Raw genomic sequence first — 20234 nt, forward strand, 5'->3', positions numbered from 1 at the left:
AGTAGCGTATTATATATAAAGATTCCAATAAATTTTGATTTTGTAACTATTTAAAATTAAGAAGTGTATTTGTGGGCACCCTGTACTATAGTTTGTTATGGCTGATAAACATGTGTGTGGTTTTAGAGTTGTCATAAAAAATTTACGAAACTGCGAATGTTCTACAAGAATTGCTTCAATTTACAGAGTAGGAAGAACAACAGTAAACGATATACTATAAAGTGTGATGCCGACAAAATAGAAAAACGTGTCGAAAATGGAAATCACTGATGGTAATGTTATTTTGTATTAATGTTAATGTTCTTCTGCATTGTATGCTTTGTTAATATATTGTGACATGCATGCAGTTTGTGATGGATTGTGTGGGAGCAGTAAGTATGTAATGAATGGTGTAAGTGATGAGACTGGGTGAAGGGCTTCTGTTCTGTGAGGGGAGGAGGACATGAGTGACAGGAGAAGTTAGGAGAAAAAGGAAGTTGTGAATAGGGAGTGAAGGGTCAATAAGCAGGAGTGTTTGCGGTATAGAGAAAGACAGAACGTGAGTGGTGGGAGATAAACTGATTGGTATGGAAAGCTTTCTTTTCTTGTTTTGGAGATATGCTCTGTAACCCACATAACACAGTAAACGAGGTGAGACACAAAAATAACCAGATTGGTAAAAAAAAAATATATGTATTGATGACTTGCAGCATTCTAAACACTGTCACCTTCTATATATTCCCACTACACCACTCCATACGTATCTTCCATTGACTGAAACAGTGCTGGAAGTCTTCTTGCTTGAGGCGCTTCAACAGGCTTGCCGTTTTTGTCTTCAATCATTGAAGAAAAATTGTGTTCACTTCAGGTCACTTTTGATTTTCAGGAACAAATACAAATCACAGCAAGCTAAACTGGGAAAATAGGGAGGATGATCGAGGACAGGAATGTTTTTGTCAGCCAAAAACTGCTTGAAAAATGAGAAAATTTGCAAGAAATCTGATGCTGATTCGCTGTTCGATTTTTTTCACATGACATTATCACGGCAACTCGTGTAGTGATTGTTGTGCAAATACTGACTGCGTTTTTCACAGGATATACCTAGCCGGTCGGCGGTTTGAGAGGGCGTGCAGGAGGGGATATAGTTGTATGAGTCACGTCCGGCCGAGTCACGTCCGGCCGACATCCAGACGGTTTTCCAGGAAAGCCCCAAGCTCACCTCGTAAGCCTGGGCACCATTTTTTATGGAACAAAGACTCCAAGTAAAACGTAGTAAAATTCCAGTATCTCTGGGTTGTATTTGTTAATTAAGCTGGGTGTTACAATACTATATGAATAAATTTTATTAATACTATACTATATTTTAATATAGTTTTGTTCTGTAAATAAATACGACTATTCACTAAACTGCTTTGTTGTCTGTCTTTTCTCTTATCCATCACGGCCTTGGTCCTGACCCCCGACGGATAATTGAGGTTTTACTGTATATATTGTCACACACATGCGCATGGGAGGCACCTTAAGGGCTCAAATGAGGGTAATTCCATGCTGGACCAGGGGGTGGCGGAGTGCACTAATCCTTTCTCTCTTTCCACTGCAGACCAGTTACCGGAAACTCCTCCTGGCCCTGATGATGTCATTTCCGTTTCTGGGGCCTGATAATGTCATGTCCTGCCCTTGGCCCAATGACGTCACTTCCAGGCCTGATGACATCACTTCCTGTGCCTTTCTTTAAAACCGCCATCTTTACCTCAAGCAGTTCTGTTTCGGACTCCAATCTGTACACAACTGCACTATCTATTTATCAAGCTGCCCCAAACCTTTTTGTGGCTCTTTTGTCGTTCTTTGACAATATGTACAGTGGAACCTCTAGATACGAGTTTAATTCGTTCCAGCACTGAGCTTGTATAGCGAATTTCTTGTATCTAGAACAAACGTCCCCATTGAAAATAATGGAAATCCAGTTAATCCGTTCCGCATCCCAAATATATTAACATAAAAATCAATTTTCCTAACAAATAACACTGATAAATTATATATACTGTAGTCTACCTTTAATAAATAACACTGGTAAATAATATAACTGATTATTAAAAGAATCAAAACAGGTGTCCAAAGTGCAGTAGAGCATTCAATAAATCTTTAAATAAATAATCCTTAAAACAGTTGTGAAGTGGAGGTTTAAAGTACATAAGAATAACAATCCTTTAGCACGAGGTTAAAACGTCAACAGGAAGCAGTCTTCAAAAAACAGATGACAATCCCCGGTGCTTCTTCTCTGTTAGCGTCTCACCTGCTTCTCCCATGCGGGCTCTGCAACAGGCGAGACACTCTTAATGCAGCTGACCTTCTCTACACCGTCCTGCTTCAGCTGTTTGGCTCGCCTGTTCAGCTACATGCGAGCCTGTACTCGCTCGCTCTCTCGCACCGACTTCCTACTGCTGCGGATTCCTGCAACCTCCGTTCTCTCTCCTCTCCTCTCTTTTCTTTTACTTCTCCCCCTTAACCGGCTCGCGCTTCTCTATATATGCGGGGAAGACATGGCAGCTGCTAGGGTTACCACTTTTAATACAAAAAAATAAGGGACGCATACGTATTGATTCAAAACGGGACGCGCAATTTCATTCTCAAATACGGGACGATTCCGTATTTTAAAGGATGGGTGGCAACCCTGCCCAGCCCATCAGCCACAGGACAAATCATGGATGTGGGCAGTATCCCACCTGTGCACTTAGGTGAGAAACGCAGACACCGCAGATCGCCCTGCGGCTCGCTACAGCTACCACGCCCCCTCCCTAAGCCGCGAGCTATACCCACAGCCTGGCTCGTGGCTCGTTACGTGAGCCAATGCTCGTATTTAGATCTGAATTTTTCGCTCATACTTTCCTCGTATTTTGAATTTCTCGTATACAGAGGTGATCGTATCTCGAGGTTCCACTGTATATACTTACGTACACACTGACACACATACACATCTAAAGGACACCTTCACAGCTCATCCAAGATATGCAATAACCCACTGGGGTGAGACGAGGAGCTACCGCTAACAGGGTTGTCTTGTTTTTTCTTTCCTAAGCAGCAAGAAGACGTTCCTTGAGGGAAACTCACCCCAACCCTTCCAGAAGAACAGCCATAAAAGCCCAACGCTTTATGGGAGAGGGCTAAAAGCATTAGCACTTTCCTGGACTGAAAATGAACGTGGTCAAAGTGTTTTCACAGAAATCCTTCTTAATTCCTAAACAAAGCATATTTTGCTCTGCATTTTTCACCGTTTAGCAGAAGAACCCATTTTTCACTTTTTCCATCAATGGGCACAACTAGACACTTTTTAAAAAAATTTTAAATTAAAAAATAATCCAAGTAAAAATGCTGGTTTCTGCTTACTTTTGGATTTATGACCAGGAATGTCTTGACACCATGTTCCTTCAGGTAGGGGTCCCTGATATGTCCGTGTCCTTCTTCAACTTTGTAAGCTCCGTTCAAATGCTCCAGCGTAACAGACGTAATGTGAACTCGCCTGCAAAGGAATATAAAGACAATGAGATATAGAAGTGTGTGCCTTTCTAAACAACGTCCAATCCGTTCAGTTGTCCACAGGTGGACTCCAATCAAGTTCTAGACAGGGCTTCTAAACTCCGGTCGTGGAGGTCCACAGTGGTTGCAGGTTTTAGCATTACCTGAACTTTTATTTAGAACCCATTTATTTACTACTAAAGCAATATGTTTTTTGGGCGTAATTTTAGCTAACTAATTTCTTACAATTCAGAATGTTTCATTGCCTATTTTAGTTTTTATATTCTCCATCTGGGTTTTAGTTGTCTCCTGTTTTCTTCACCAGCCCTCAGCTAATAATGAGATGCAAATGACAGCTAATGTGCTTCCATTTAAACCTGTGAAGATGCGGTCATAAAGTATCTGTATTGTTAATAAAATATTCTGAAATGAATGAGAAAGAACAGAAGGACCAAGAGTTACAAATCCATTATGGACCACAAAACATATCGATAATGTCCTTGGAAAAGGAAACATCCACAATATAACAGAGATTTGTCTTGGAAGAAAGACAGCACTAACAAGCCATATAACTAAACACCAAGTTGCATGATCTGCCAGGCCAGACTTCTAATTACAAAACTGGGTGGGAATGAAAACCTGCACACACGGTGGACCTCCATAAGTGGAGCCGAGGACCACTGTTCTAGAAACATCTCAAGGTGAAGTAAGGCAAACAGGAGGCACCTGACCACAGTTTGGAATGCCACAGCAAAAAGTCTGAATACTTCTATGGAGAGACTTCAGCTTTTGATTTTTAATAAATCTGCAAACTTTTCTGAAGACATGGTTTTAGTTTATTAGTATCAGTAATGGTGTGTAGACTGATGGACATCAATGGCAAATGTATGCATTTAGAATGAAATCTACCACATAATAAGGTGTGCTGAAAGTGAGTGGATCTGAATACTTTCTGAATCCACTGAACGTAGATGATGCTCAATATAAATCAAAGGTGTTTGATCGACAGTCCTGGCTCATTCACCATCCTCTTGGGGTCAAAATTAGTCAGGTACTCTGGTTTATCTCCTAAAGTAGTGGCTGCCTGTGTTTGATGTCATGGGTTGGCTCCCCACCCCAGGTTGCTTGAACCACCGAAAACATACCCAAGGATGAGCTGGGCAAATGAGGACATACACAGTCAGCAAGGGATTGGCGTGGAGTGTTGAAGTCCTTTTATTGAAAAACTAAACAAAGTGTCTAAAGTGTAGGGCATCAAAAGATACTCAAATAAATAAATAATTCAGAAATTCTAAGTTGAAAGTCTCAGAGTTAAAAGTCAAATAATCCAAAGATAAAACCGTAATAAAAACACAGTCATCGGGTCCTTATTCGTCTTTCTCCTTCAACTGAGCCCAGAGTAACTTCCTTTCTCCTGTCTCCTTCAGCTCCCCCAATGGATCGCTCAGCCGGCAGGGACACCAGCAGCTGTAGTCCTCCCTTCCGACCCCTGTCTTGGCTACCTCCATTGGTGTCCATCATGCTTTCCTGGTGTCCTATGGATCCCTAAGGAGGACTCCACTACCATCACATTCATTTCTCTAGTACTTCAGCGGGAAATGATGATCCACCGCTAGTGCACTGATCAGAGTCTCTTCACTTCTCTCTCTGTCTGGTACCCAATACTGCTCTCACTCTCAATTCAGATTTTTCTTTCTCTCCATTTGTGTTTCTCGCTCCTCTGTTCTCTTTTAAAAACCCTGTGGGACACTGGTGTGGCAATCACGGCTCCAGCTCCAGTGAGGGAATGGGTCAAACCCACACGTGTGTATGTGGATGCACGCAGGATCGCCCTCACCCACATCTGCCTTTGGAGTCAGTCCACCACACTATCTGTTGCCTACCCAAAAAAGCAAACACATATATTTTGAAATATATATGTCCATCCGCACTGCAGAAGAGATTATCCACCTGAAGCTAAGCATGTTCAGGCCTAGGCCAGTGCTTGAATGGGAGACCAACCAGGAAAAGCTTGGGTTGCTGCAGGAAGAAGTGTTTGTGAGGCCAGCTGGGGGCACTTACCCTGTGGTCTGAATGTGTGTCCCAATGCCCCAGTGTAGTGATGGGGACACTGTGCTGTAAAAATGATGCCGTCCTTCAGATGAGATATAAAACCGAGGTCCTGACTTTCTGTGGTGAGTGTACTGGCACAAAAATGGCTGCCATCTCATCATCCAGGTGGATGCTACACATTAGTGGCAGTTGACGTGGCTCCCCACTCCCTATGTAAAGTGCTTTGAGTAGTGAGAAAAGCGCAATATAAATGTAAAGAATTATTATTATTATCATTATTAATATTTGAAATGCAAGTGCCACAGACCTGCTATGTCACACTGTGGTGAAATGAGTGTGGGGCGTTGGTTGTTTTAATTGTTAATCCCTTTTAGTGGCAATACATCCCGATTTTAACAAATGTTGGTTCGGGTTGGGCTTGTGTTGGTGTGTGCTAGTGCTAATTAATGATTGGCAAGCGGGCAAAGTCGGAAATGTCGGAAAACAGAATTCCATCTAGTGTGGCAACGGAGAGCAGTCTTAAGAACAGCAAGCCACCTAATAGATTCAAGTAAACAGAAAAGAGAGCCCATTGTGGCACCTGGTGCCAGCGCTACATCACGATGTACTGTAAATGGGTTGGTTAGACAGTGAGACTGAGAAAGGACAATAAGCTCCTCTGCTGTTGCCTTGTCCTTTTCCAATGTGGCTGGCTCATAGATAATTGGCTGCTGGTTATAAAAAAAGAAAGAAACATTTTAATTGAAAAGCAGACAGGTTTTCAAATCTAAAAAAGGAAGTCAACTAAAAAAAAGCTCCTGTGAAATGACAGGAGTGACAGCAAACACTGCAGTGCAGGGAAATCCCAAAATAGCAGACTGACAGCTGGGACCAACAAACTGTTTAGCGGCTGGGATGGGCGTCCAATTAGGGAACTGCTTACAATGAGAGCCACAAACATGTGGACCTCAGGAGCGAGCCTGGAAACTGACGCTCACGTGCCTGGGCTGCAAATGAAGCCAATGAATGTGTCAGAATATGCACATGACTTAACAGGGGGAAAGCTGGGACTTTACTTGTAAAATATTGTAGGCCTGTGTTTTAGAAAGGTGTAGTTGTTATGACCTAGAGAGTCTCAAAGCACACAAAGTCCCAAAAATGCCCACTAGAGGGAGCAAAACTGTCAAAACCCAGCTAGTCACACAAAGGGCAGCTAACAATCTTTATAAACACACATGTGCACTTAGGGGGCATCTTCAGGGGTCCTGAGAGGTAAGCAATACCACTCCTGAGCAAGAGATGGCACTGTCATTAACTCCTTCCATTTTCTGGCTAACAGAGCAGAAGACCAACAACCAGAGGACTACAGACATCACTTCCTCCTCTGGTCTAAAAGTTTTGCAGCAGACAATACTTAAAACCTCTTGGAACCAAACATCAGCTTTCAGCCTTCAACACACATAGAGCTGAGTTTCAGAAGCACCTTTCTCTGTTAGGAGAACTCACTTCTGGACCTAAATGGTCCTTGTTTACTTTCATTTTTGATTTTCACTTCTTGAACTAACAAGGCCATCAAACTGGGCTTACTAAAGTGGTACGCCAGATCTTCACCTTGCTCATTTCGTTTTCTTGCTGTATGCGTAGATATGTTTTTAGAGTGGCACATCTAAGGGGAAACTTCAAGGCTCTAATGAGGGCAGAACAAACAGGATCAGAGAGTAGGGCTGACAAGACCCTTGAATCCTTCGCCCTGTGTATCCACAGAATTTAAGACAAATGATTGGAAGACCTCTGATGTCATTTCCTCCTCAGACTCAGAAGTTGTGCCCCTTCCACCTTGACAGATATTTAAGCCCTAGGTGCTACATAATAGATATTAATAGTTTTTAATTATTAAAAAGAATAGATAGAGATTTGACTTACATAGTTTTAAATGAAGAATAAAATGTTACACAGTTATTCTGTAAATTTTCATCCCAAGGTTTTAAATTTTTTCATAAAAATATAAAAGATTTTATTGTAGATCATTAAAACATTTATTGTCCCTTTACTCTCCCTATAATATCTATCTATCTATCTATCTATCTATCTATCTATGTGTTATATAGTTCCTTTCATATCTATCTATCTATCTATCTATTATATAGTGCCTTTCATATTCATCCATCCATTTTCCAACCCGCTGAATCCGAACACAGGATCACGGGGGTCTGCTGGAGCCAATCCCAGCCAACACAGGGCACAAGGCAGCAGCCAATCCCGGGCAGGGTGCCAGCCCACCGCAGGCCGTTCATATCTATCTACCTTTTATATAGAGCCTTTCATATCTATCTATCTATCTATCTATCTATCTATCTATCTATCTATCTATCTATCTATCTATCTATCTATCTATCTATCTATCTATCTATTGTCACACACGTGTCAATAGGAGGCAGCTGAATGGCCTGGAGAATAATGGTAACACATCTGCATAGGGGGTGGCGCTCTTTCTAAGTTCCCTGAAGACTTTTCCTGGGAAATCCCACCAGGAACCACTGCCTTGACTTCGGACACGCCACTTCTGGCCCCGAGGATGACATCACTTCCGGCCCCGAGGACGACATCACTTCCCCCAGACCTCCTATAAAACCTCACTCCCTTCCTCTGGAGGGCAGTTCTGTTTTGGACTCAGTCTTGTAAACTATTTTGCACTTACAAATTCTTTACTTTTTGCAGCTAGGAATATATTACATGGGTGGCTGCCCCAAAACTTTATATCTGCCCCAAACCTTTATATGTCTGAAGTCTTGTCTTGTTACACTATCTATTATATAGCACAGTTTCACATCTATCTATCTATCTATCTATCTATCTATCTATCTATCTATCTATCTATCTATCTCTCTCTCTCTCAATGTAATGGCCATTTAGCCAGTATAGCAGGTTGCCCCAAGGATTTTAGCAGACATTTGTTACAGCCAGATGCCGTCTTATCACCAGCCTCATTTAGCCTTTTACAGCATGCATGATGGAGACCTTTTTCAAAACAGTGTTCAGAAGAGTAATCTGCACAGAAATCAATTTTTTTAATGAAGTTTGATTTAATTTATGTATATTTACTGTCTCCTGATGCCCTTGTTTAATTTTGGGGTGATTTTAATATAATATTTAGAGGATAATATTGGCTTATACTTGCAGTTAAAAAACGAATATGTAACATTCATTTAGCATAGATTAATCAATCAATCAACCAATCAATCAATCAAAAAGTCATTACATCAATCAACCAATGATGTTACCAATCTGTTATGACCACATACAGTATTTCATTTTTGAAGTCCCGACAGCATTATCTTGGGGTTACTTCTGGTCCATTTATGGTTTTGTCGATATATTGTTAATCTATCAGCATCAAGGAATTTGTTATCCATGCAGTAAAATTATTACTGAATGTCATGTGTGAGTCTTGGACACCATATTGTGTTAATTTTAGTCATCCTCATGTTCTGTTCTTAAAGTATTGAATGCTGTGTAACGGTAGCCTGTGTGGCAGATGAAAGGCTGGTATCTTTTAGAAAAACACTTTTAAAAGGAATTTTGACATTTGGTTTGTTTCCTCGCTTTCTGATCTCAGACAAAAGTTGGACGGGTTCCTCGGCAACAAAACTAGCTTTGTATGTAACATCCACCCCCTGGTCGCTTTTTATTCTTTGTAACCATCCAAGTCCTTGGTGGTGTCACTGATTGCACATCTAGTTTGTATCTTTACCCTACAAAATCAAAAAGGTTTCACAAAATTTCTGAAAGGTTATTTAAAAACAAGTAGGGCTGCCTATACCTTTAAATGAATTCAGTCTGTCATTGTCCAACCTGCTTTATCCTAACACAGGGTCACGGGGGTCTGCTGGAGCCAATCCCAGCCAGCACAGGGCACAAGGCAGGAACAAACCCCAGGCAGTGCGCCAGCCCACCGCAGTAAATGGATTCACTGATAAATAAATATGTTAATACAGGTTGAGTATTCCTAATCCAAATTGCCTGTGTCCAGAAGCATTTTGAATTTTGGAATATGTGGATATACATAATGAGATATCTTGGGGAACTTGATTAATTAGGAAAATGCAGCCAAACCAGCTAAATGATGACTCACATGAAAAATAACTCAAATCAATGAGCCGTAATTAGAAGGCGCGTTCATACGGGAAACATATTAAACCTTAAAAGTGTTGAACATAAAGCAGAGACTCTATTTCAGTTCCCTTTTATGGTGACCAATTTTGCGTATTTGCACTGAAGAACTTTTTTGTTTTTTCGTCAGTTTGTATCGTCACTTCTCAGGGAACTGGCCGACAGATTAGAAATATTTCAGCCAAGCTTCACTCCATCATGCCCGCTGTGCTGAAACCTGTTAACCGACTGACAAGGTGCTATGGTGTAGCAGGAGTGACGGGGTGTGGAAAGAATGAAAAGTTGGGAGACCAACCGGGTCGTCCCGTTTAATTAAATGAAGTCCAATAGAAACACAGCTCTTGGTGTTTGTACAAGTACAGCATTTGGCTCATTGCCGCAGAACTGAGGGTCATTTACCGGAGGTCGGAAGGTCGCTCTGATTGTAAAAGACGCCTAATTCCGGGCAACCGGGTTTGTTATATTGCATGAACTGGAAGGGGTGGGACTAAGTGCCCTCACTGGGCAGTTTCTCACTCAGAGCTGCATGGGGAGAAGGAGAAGAGAATGTTAGCGGCAGCGCCCCCTCTGACCCTGGCAGGTTAACACATACCTCGATCGAGCCCCTGAGGAGATCCTGTGACACGCATGCATGACAATGGTGTGGGTGTATTAAACATAACATGTTTTTGCCAACACACAAAAAACTTTGCAGCCATGTCTGGCTTTCTTAATGTGAATGGATCAATTGACAATCAACAATAACGAGAATGAAATTTGAATGTAAGCAGTGACACTGGTGCATGTGTAGGTGTTATCGTTTCACTCCACAAAATCCCTGTGCGGCATATTAAAACTGCCAGCATCACACTTCTGCCAAATCATGTGTTGGCTGAAAGTCCTCAGTGCTAGCATGTCAGAGACTGGATAGGCACTGTTGTTCATACTGGCCGTCAGCTCTGTCTTCATTCTCTCCTCCACCATTAGCACCAGTAGATCCTGTGCATTTATCCAATGTCATGGAACTTCATGGGGGACGTTCCCCTTCCCAGGTAAACGATTGAGTGATGGTGCTTCGTGGCCCTCACTGCTTCACAGGGGACCCCAACCCCAGTAGTCGATCATGTGTCCTAGCTTCATGGTGTTTCATAGAGGACAACCCACCCCTCCTGTCTCAGAATAAATAAGTTTGCTTGGAATCCGCAGCCGTTCAATGGATTTGAGGGAAGTTAGATTGTGTTGTATCTGCACTCAAAAAGTTTTGGATTTTGGAATTTTTGACTATGGATATTTAACCTTGTATTCCTATAATTAAATTCTTAAATTCTATTATTAAAAGAGCTGAGCCTTTACAGTTTAAGCAAAAGAAGATTTAAGAGGTGACATGATTGAAGTGTTTAAAATTATGAGGGGAATTAGTACAGTGGATCGAGACGGTGACTTTAAAATGAATTCATCAAGAACACGGGGACACAGTTGGAAACTTGTTAAGGGTAAATTTCACACAAACATTAGGAAGTTTTTCTTTACACAAAACAATAGACACTTGGAATAAGTGACCAAGTAGTGTGGTGGGCAGTTAGACTTTAGGGACTTTCAAAACTTGACTTGATGTTTTTTTTTAGAATTAAGTGGAGAGGACTGGTGAGCTTTGTTGGGCTGAATGGCCTGTTCTCGTCTAGAGTGTTCTAATGTTCTAATATAATACAGTGAACTGACAACCAAAAACTATTAAATGTAGTTATTCAGATAATAAATAAAAGCTTTTAATAGAAAAATGAAGATAACCCTTTCACAGGTCAGGTCAGGTCAGGATGGGGAACATACACTGATACAGCTCGTTGCTGCACCCACCACACGACGAAACAGCTCAGGATCCCAGTTAGCAACCCCCCAGGCAGGCACGTGGTCCAGTCCCACCTTCCAGAAATAACCATCCATCTGTCACAGCCAGATGTTACATGGGCGTCCCCGTGGTCTGGTCCAGCTGCTCAGATCCTCAACAATGAGCCCAATCAACCTCAGGGAGTTACGCCACATGGCTGTATAGTGCCGTAACTGACGCTCCCTCACAATGCAAGTAATGTACCTCATTCGGGACTCCGTGAGCAACACAAAGTCAAACCAGGAGTCCAGTCTTCATCTCAGATCACTGGAGAACGTCCATGTCTCACAGCCATATAGCAAGACAGGAAGCACCAGTACTCAAAAGACTTGGACCTTCATCCTTTTATAGAGATATTGAGAGCGCCACACACCCTTCCAACAAACCCATGACCCTGCCATGCTCTCCCAATCCATTTACTGACTTTATAGGAACAGTCACCAGAGACATGAATGTCACTGCTGAGGTAACAATCACAATCAATACAAATTACAATATATTTTATCAGATGTTAATTTAGGCAATATTTAATCAATAAATACCTTAAATTTAATTAATTAATAATAACTAATTTATTAGCAAAAACCCTAAAATATGAGAAGTATAGAGAAGGCCAGAAAGAGTTGCATTATGTCTTTGTGGACCTGGAGAAAGCATATGACAGGGTGCCTCGAGAGGAGTTGTGGTATTGTATGAGGTAGTCGGGAGTGGCAGAGAAGTACGTAAGAGTTGTACAGGATATGTACGAGGGAAGTGTGACCGTGGTGAGGTCTGCGGTAGGAGTGACAGATGTATTCAACGTGGAGGTGGGATTACATCAGGTATTAGCCATGACCACTTTCTTATTTGCAATGGTGATGGACAGGTTAACAGATGAGATTAGAGAGGAGTCCACGTGGACTGTGATGTTTGCTGATGACACTGTGATCTGTAGCGAGAGTAGGGAGAAGGTTGAGGAGACCCTGGAGAGGTGGAGATATGCTCTAGAGAGGAGAGGAATGAAGGTCAGTAGGAACACCAAGACAGAATACATGTGTGTGAATGAGAGGGAGGTCAGTGGAATGGTGAGGATGAGGGAGTAGAGTTGGCGAAGGTGGATGAGTTTAAATGCTTGGGATCAACAGTACAGAGTAATGGGGATTGTGGAAGAGAAGTGAAAATGAGAGTGCAGGCAGGTGGAATGGGTGGAAAAGATTGTCAGGAGTGATTTGTGACAGACAGGTATCAGCAAGAGTGAAAGGGAAGGTCTACAGGACGGTAGTGAGACCAGCTATGTTATATGGGTTGGAGACGGTGGCACTGACCAGAAAGCAGGAGACGGAGCTGGAGGTAGCAGAGTTAAAGATGCTAAGATTTAAATTGGGTGTGACGAGGATGGACAGGATTAGAAATGAGGACATTAGAGGGTCAGCTCAAGTTGGACAGTTGGGAGACAAAGTCAGAGAGGCGAGATTGCATTGGTTTGGACATGTGCAGAGGAGAGATGCTGAGTATATTGGGAAAAGGGTGCTAAGGATAGAGCAGACAGGTAAAAGGAAAAGAGGAAGGCCTAAGAGAAGATTTATGGATGTGGTAAGAGGGGACATGAAGGTGGTGGATGCGACAAAGCAAGATGACGCAGACAGGAGGACATGGAAAAATATGGTCCACTGTGGTGATCCCTAAAGGGAGCAGCTGAAAGAAGAAGATTCCTTTTAAAATATAAGAAAAAAATAAATACAAGAAAACAAGCAAATGGAGGACGTCTTACCCTGGCACTCCACCAGCTTCCATATGATTGGCTAATGTAACATCATGTGACCACACATCATACTGCCACTTCTGCAGTCCAATGACTCCACAAAGCACATTCCCAGAATGCACTCCAACTCGCATATTTATGTCGACTCCTGTTGCATCCCTTACTTTTCTGTAATAAAAAAATAATACAGAAACACTGTTAGAGCAGCAGCACTTCCATTCATGTTGTACAACACTTTCCTAAATCTGGTGCAGGAGGAGCAATCATGTTCAATCATAACAGACAGTATTCCACTACAGGAACTTTTTTCAGGAACCAGGGACTTTTTAGAAACTCAGGAACTTTTGTAACATTCCCACCACAGAAACCCACTCCATTTGTAGTTACTATTACTTAGTTTCACCTAAAACCTCAAGGGTATGTACTTTACATTCAACTAGGAACTATTGTGGGTTATGCTCAGGTGATTGGTTGTGCAGATTGCACTTGTGTCATCTTACAAATCTGTTAGCAGGGTCTCCATTGTACAACTCACTGCTTCTTGAAAACCAAGTTCCTGCACTGGGAAAGCACCTATAGTGGACTCATCACTTCCTCCATCGAGACAATGGTTGACCACAAGCACTGGCACCATCTTATAATCCTTTACTAATTTGGACTTCGGAGAGTTATTGGTGAAGATGCCGTTCCACACTTTGCAACGCATCACTCTTCACCACCACCTCTTTGCTGTACCACACTGTAATGGTTGCTACATATTTTATGTGCTTTGTTTCTGCCCCTTGTTCCCTTTAGAATATACAGTATATCCTAGGGATTGACTATTTTAAGGATATCTCTTTAAGGGGAACAGGGGGCCAAACCACGCCTCTGGGTCCTTGCTTAAATGTGCTAGTGTGTGTCATAAGAGGATGGACTAACTTCAAAAAGACAAGGAGGCGCGCATTTTGAAAAGGATTGAGGAGGAGATGGGAAAGGGGATTAGAAAGGGAGTGATCCGTAAGGCACGAATTGCTCCGTATCTAGATTGGTTTGTGCGCAAGAAAACAAAATAAGTGCTGGCTGACCAGGGGAGGACATCGGTGTGCACTGCGCTGCCTTTTATTTGTGATGCTTGTGTCATCCATTGATGGACATTAATGCCATTACACCCGGGTGAGACGGACTTTGGCATCCAAGATACGACTTGTCTCCAAGCTGGTGAAAACGCTCATTTTATACCTGTATGTTTGATTTATATTTGTATATATATATGTATATATATTGCCACACACGCATGATTAGGAGGCAGCCATCAAATACAAAGGCGTTACTACGTGAGGTAGAGGGTTGGTTATGTGCACTGATATCTCTTTCTCTTTGCCGACAAAAATAAAGAAGAAAAATAAGAATTGACTAACCTTATTTCCAGGTCCACAAAATGGCTGAAACAACACCAAACACAACTTCTGTGATGTCACTTCTGGTTCCTGCACAGTGATGTTACCTTCGGCCATCTCTGATGACATCACTTCCGGTGCTACCATAATGACGTCACTTCTGGCCATTCCAGATGGTGTCAGTTCCACCATGTCATTTCTTCCCTCCATTTTGTGTATACAAACGCCTTAAACTTACTGTACGATATCTTCTGTGTTCGATTTTTTGATTCATTTCACTGCATTTTTTCATCTTTGATAGTTGGACATTATACGGGGTCATTCCCCAACTCTTTTTGAGTATTTGAGAGTGATTATTTATCACAATATATATATATGTATGTATGTATGTGCTGTGAATATTCTTGTGCTGTCTGTAAGTAGTCATATTTCTTTTTTTTTATTTGTCTCATTTCCTTTTCGACTTTGACATTTTTCTGGGTAGTCCATTATAAAGGGAGAGTTCAGGGGTGTGGTCATATTAATTATTATCTGTTTACTTGTTCAGTTTTTTGTGTAGGATTTTCTAAATGGAAATATGTTTATAGTTCTGTTTGGGTTTTCATAATATATACTATTGTTTGTTTAATTGTCTTAATTGGTCCGATGGTTAAATTTTTGCAATACATAAAGGAAACTTCCATCAAAGGGGATCAAATTAAGGTTAAGGTTCTGTCTATTTCCGTACCTGACATAATTAGTCTCTTACTAAGAGTAGGAGGTTCTCGTGTAAGCCGGGCTCCTCATCTTACGTTTGGAGGAACTCGATACAGCACCATGCACTGTACTGAAGCAATAACAAACTCCCCATCTTGCCGTACTACGCACCGTATCACTCTTCTTTGCACGTCACAAATTCTGTATTAAGCATACAGTTCCTCTTGTACAGTGGGAACACACAAAAGTGTCCAGGGACCACAGGTGGACCAGTGTTTACATTGTACAGGAACTCATTGCCTCTTGAAAACAAATTTCCTGCAGTGGAAAAGCACCTATAGTAGACTCATCACAACTTCCACCCCTATCGAGACAGCGGCTGACCACAAGAACATGGGCCATCTTACAAATCTGTTAGTAGTTTGGTCTTTGGAGAGTTATCAGTGAAGGTAGAGCTCCGCGCTTCACACTGCATCACTCTTCATAGCCACCTCTCCGGTGCCCCATGCCACGACGCCATGCATCACACTGAAGGAATAATCTGCCTGGTGAAGTCATGATTGCTTTGGGGGGCTGAAATACCAAAGTACACATTGACCTGCACTTTGAGGCACATCACTCTTCATAGCCACCTCCCTGGTGTGCTACATCAAAGCAATAAACTCTCCTGTGGAGTCGCGATCACTTCAAAGCAATAAGGTGTGGGGAGGTACCCCATGAATTCTCAAACGTGCATCACATTTCACACCACATCACTCTACATAGGTGCCTTCCCTCTGCACCGCATCAAGGAAATAATCTCTCCCCTGAAGTTGCAAACGCTTTGAAGAAATAAGGTGTGGCGAGATTAAATCCCAAATGCGCATCACTTCACACCGCATCACACTTCTTTAGATATCACTTATCTCGAATAAAGGTTGAAGTTCCTGTTGTGTGGGGAGTAAAGAAACACACGAAAGTAGCCTGGGATTACAAGTGGAACTCGTTGGTCTCACAAAGTTGCTACAATGGGAAAACACCTAATGGTGCAGTTAAAGAGACAGAACTTTATTAGCCCCAGGGGCTTTTTATAAAAGGTTAGGAAATAAATAAAAATATATTATATATATTGTAATGGACAGTCGGGACTCTTACCTGGCCGGGATGCCTTCTTAAGGAAAGAACAATAAGAAGGAGCTAGCATGGGGCAATACCTCCCCTGGTATGACAGAGAGCAGCCCCCCTGGCTTGCTACAGTGCCACGGGTTTGGAGTGTGGTGTGGAGATGGGGGTAGAATTGGCTCATACACAGGAGGCAGAGGGTGATGGTGTGAGGAACCTCATCAGAATTGGCTGATGTTAAGAGTGGTATCCAGCAGGAGCCAGAGCTGGGGCCACTGAAATTTTTAATATACAGTAAATGATTTGGATAGGAGTATATAAATGTAATGAATTATTATTATTATTATAAGTAACAAGCTGGTTAAGTTGGTAGATGATACCAATATAGGTGGATTTGCAGATAATTTGGAATCCATTATATCATTAGAGAAGGACAGCAAACAGGCTTGGGCAGATGAAATTTAACGTCAATAAATGTAAAGAATTACATATAGGAAGTAAAAATGTGAGGTCTGAATACGTCTGAAAATCAAGAGTACACCTCATGAGAAGGATTTCGGAGTCATAATGGAGTTGACACTATTAACTGCCAGACAGTGTTCAGAAGCCATTAAGAAGGCAAACAGAATGTCAAGCTATATAGTGCCTTGATCTGTAGAATACAAGTCCAAAGAGGTTCTGCTGAAGCTTTATAACACACTGGTGAGGCCTCATCTGGAGTCCTGTGTGCAGTTTGGTCTCCAGGTTACAAAAAGGACAAACCAGTGCTAGAAAAAGTCCAGAGGAGAGCAACTAGGCTGATTCAGGGCTACAGGGGATGAGTTATGAGGAAACATTAAAAGAGCTGAGCCTTTAAAGGAGATGAAGAGGAGACCTTAGTAAAGTGTTTAAAATCATGAAGGGAATTAGTGCAGTGGCTCGAGACAGGGACTTTAAAATGAGTTCATCAAGAACATAGGGACACAGTTGGAAACTTGTTAAGGGGAAATTTCACACAAATTTTAGGAGGTTTTACTTCAGACAGAGAACCATAGACACTTGGAATAAGGACTTTCAAAACTCGACTTGATATTATTTTAGAAGAATTAAGTGGACAGGACTGGCGAGCTTTGTTGGGCTGAATGGCCTGTTGTTCTGATATTGTAATGTAACACTGGAAGGGGTGGACGGTCGGTCCCACAGGGCCAGTTTGAAATCTATAATTAAATTAGTCCACACTTCTTTGGGAATTCAGGACGAAAACAAGCCAACTCTGAGGAAAAATGCACACAAACATCAAAGACCATGGAAGCTCCACACAGACTATGAGTTTTTGGCTGCAGCATTCAAACCTTCTTGAGACAGAAGAGTTAACCACATCACCGCCATGCTGCTCACAACCAAACTGTTGTCTTTTTTTTTAATTAACCAAAATGGCTTCTGACATGCCAGAGATGAACTCTCCAGACTTTCTCACAGATTTCAGGCTTTCATGAATTGAAGTGTGGTAGGACCAGTAAGCCCACACGAGTGCTTTCAAATTTGTTCCACTACAGCGCTAACACGTAATTACATGGCACTGTTGAACTGCATGGTATCGATTGCTGACAGCTCAAGTGTAATGGCACCTGCTTGCACCTGTGACTTGTCCTAACAAGAGACGGTCCTGCATTTTCGGAGATCCACCCTAATCCACCCTGATGAGCGTTTGTCAGTTCGCTACAAGTAAACTGAGTCTGCAGAGGTAAATGAACTCAATTGCAGACAATTGTATGCTGGCTTGCTCAACCATGACTGCAGTCCGGTGTGCAAAAAATTGCAGTTAGCCTGGGGGGCAGTGGGGGTCTTCCAAATGAATTTTGGAACTGTAGCAACCAACACTGAAAAAAAAAATCAGTTCAGTTATTATTAAGACTGAACAAGATCCAATGTAGACGGCATTCCAGAACTGGAAAACAGCATCTTCAAGATGAGAACCTCCAAGGGCCAACACACCATCTGACCACCTACTGGTGTGGCAAAGATGGCTGCTCTCCTCACATCGACGATCATGTGGTGAGTGGTCTCAAAGAGTCATGCAGAGGAGCAGTGAGGTGAACCTTTAAAGCAACAGCATTTAAAAGGACCCTCAAAAGACCTGAAGAAAAATATCCTAATGTTTCTGCAAAATGTACCCTCAACAAGTTTCCAATGGTGTCCTTGTTGCAGCAAGTACTTTAAAGTAACATAAGTTTAAACACTTTAATCACCCCTTAATATCCGGAAGCTCCTTCAATCTTTCCTCATAACTCATCCCCTGTAGCCCTGAATCAGCCTAGTTCCTCTTCTCTGGACCTTTTCTAGTGCTGCTGTGTCCTTATTGTAGGCTGGAGACCAAAACTGCACACAGGACTCCAGGTGAGGCCTCACCAGTGTGTTATAAAGGTTCAGCATCACCTCCTTGGACTTGTACTCCCCACATGTAATTTGACACGGTGCAGCAATGAGATCTGCGAGTGCCATATTGGCTTCAGCGACTCCAGACAGCAGGACAGAAAATCCTCTTTCATTGCTCATTTCAGTGATGCCTCAATCACATCCTGACGTTTGTCCATCCATTCATCTATTTTGCTAAACCCGTTTGTTCTAAACATGTATGGAGCAGGAAGCGCATGACTTCTGCGTGACGTTCTCTGTAGTGTCTGCAACAAATCAGCACAAAACACCAACAGGACGTCAAAATTAGCTTATAAGTCAATCCACGTCATGAAATAGGACACAAATACCATTGATGATATTTAAATGGCAGAACATGTTCTGACTTTATGTTTCTTCATCTACGTATTGTAAATGTGGAAAAATAAGCACCTCCTTATTTTTACAAGTTCGAAAATGAAGGCAAAGTGTAACACTCGAGTGCGACTTAGCTAACTGATTTGAAAGTCACAGCATTATGTTAATCATTTGCTTCATCAAAGAGACAGATATCACATTTTTGTTTATTCAATATTTTGTCCCAGTGGTATTTGCGACTTCATACTGCCATGGCGCTGTTTGTATGGACAGGCATAAGTCGCAGCCATGCGCGCTACCATTGAAACGGCACAGGGAGAGCTGGACTGGCAATCTGTTTTGCTGACATGAGTGTCTATTGGGCACAGAGAACAAACTGTAATCACCTCCTCAAGCTACATCTGAAAGAGTGAACTAGCCTGTAATTGAAACGACACAGAAGATTTATTTCTCTCTATCTGTTTTAGGGGTGTGAAAGTGAGAGTTGCTTTAAGCAGGACAGATTATAGAATTAGGATACATTATAGTATTAGATCATTTTTTAGATAGATAGATAGATAGATAGATAGATAGATAGATAGATAGATAGATAGATAGATAGATAGATAGATAGATAGATAGATAGATAGATAGATAGATAGATAGTGTCACAGATGTGTGTCTGAGGGACACCTCAAAGACTCGTCACATGTATGTAATACACCACTGTGTGTTGCCAACAGACTTGTCTCTTGATGGTAAGTACTCATGCCCCTCTTGGTGGTACGGGTATAAAAAGGGAGACACCCTTGAATGCCAGCATCTCATTTGGACTGCTATAACCATAGAAGCAATGTTTGGTTTTTTCACTATCAGCGCGCGCCTATTTACTTTGTACGCTACAAAAATAAAGGGGATGACCCTGTTGGCACCCTAACAGATTGCAAGGGCTAAAAATCTTCCTTTCACCCATTGACAACAGATAGGTAGTGCAATAAAATTACGACAGACAGCACAATGAGTTGGAGTG

The 20234-nt window shown here is 41.9% G+C and overlaps 1 protein-coding gene across 1 annotated transcript in view; it reads right to left on the reverse strand.

Annotated features, from left to right (window-relative positions):
- Positions 1-20234, reverse strand: part of LOC114663989 (adenylate cyclase type 2-like) — a 592666-nt gene that overhangs the window by 110785 nt on the left and 461647 nt on the right. The window contains 2 exon segments of the mRNA XM_028817967.2: positions 3364-3496; positions 13308-13466. Coding sequence (XP_028673800.2) covers positions 3364-3496; positions 13308-13466 — 292 coding nt within the window.

This window comes from Erpetoichthys calabaricus, chromosome 13 (genome assembly GCF_900747795.2).
Source record: "Erpetoichthys calabaricus chromosome 13, fErpCal1.3, whole genome shotgun sequence".
Taxonomy (NCBI): domain Eukaryota; kingdom Metazoa; phylum Chordata; class Cladistia; order Polypteriformes; family Polypteridae; genus Erpetoichthys; species Erpetoichthys calabaricus.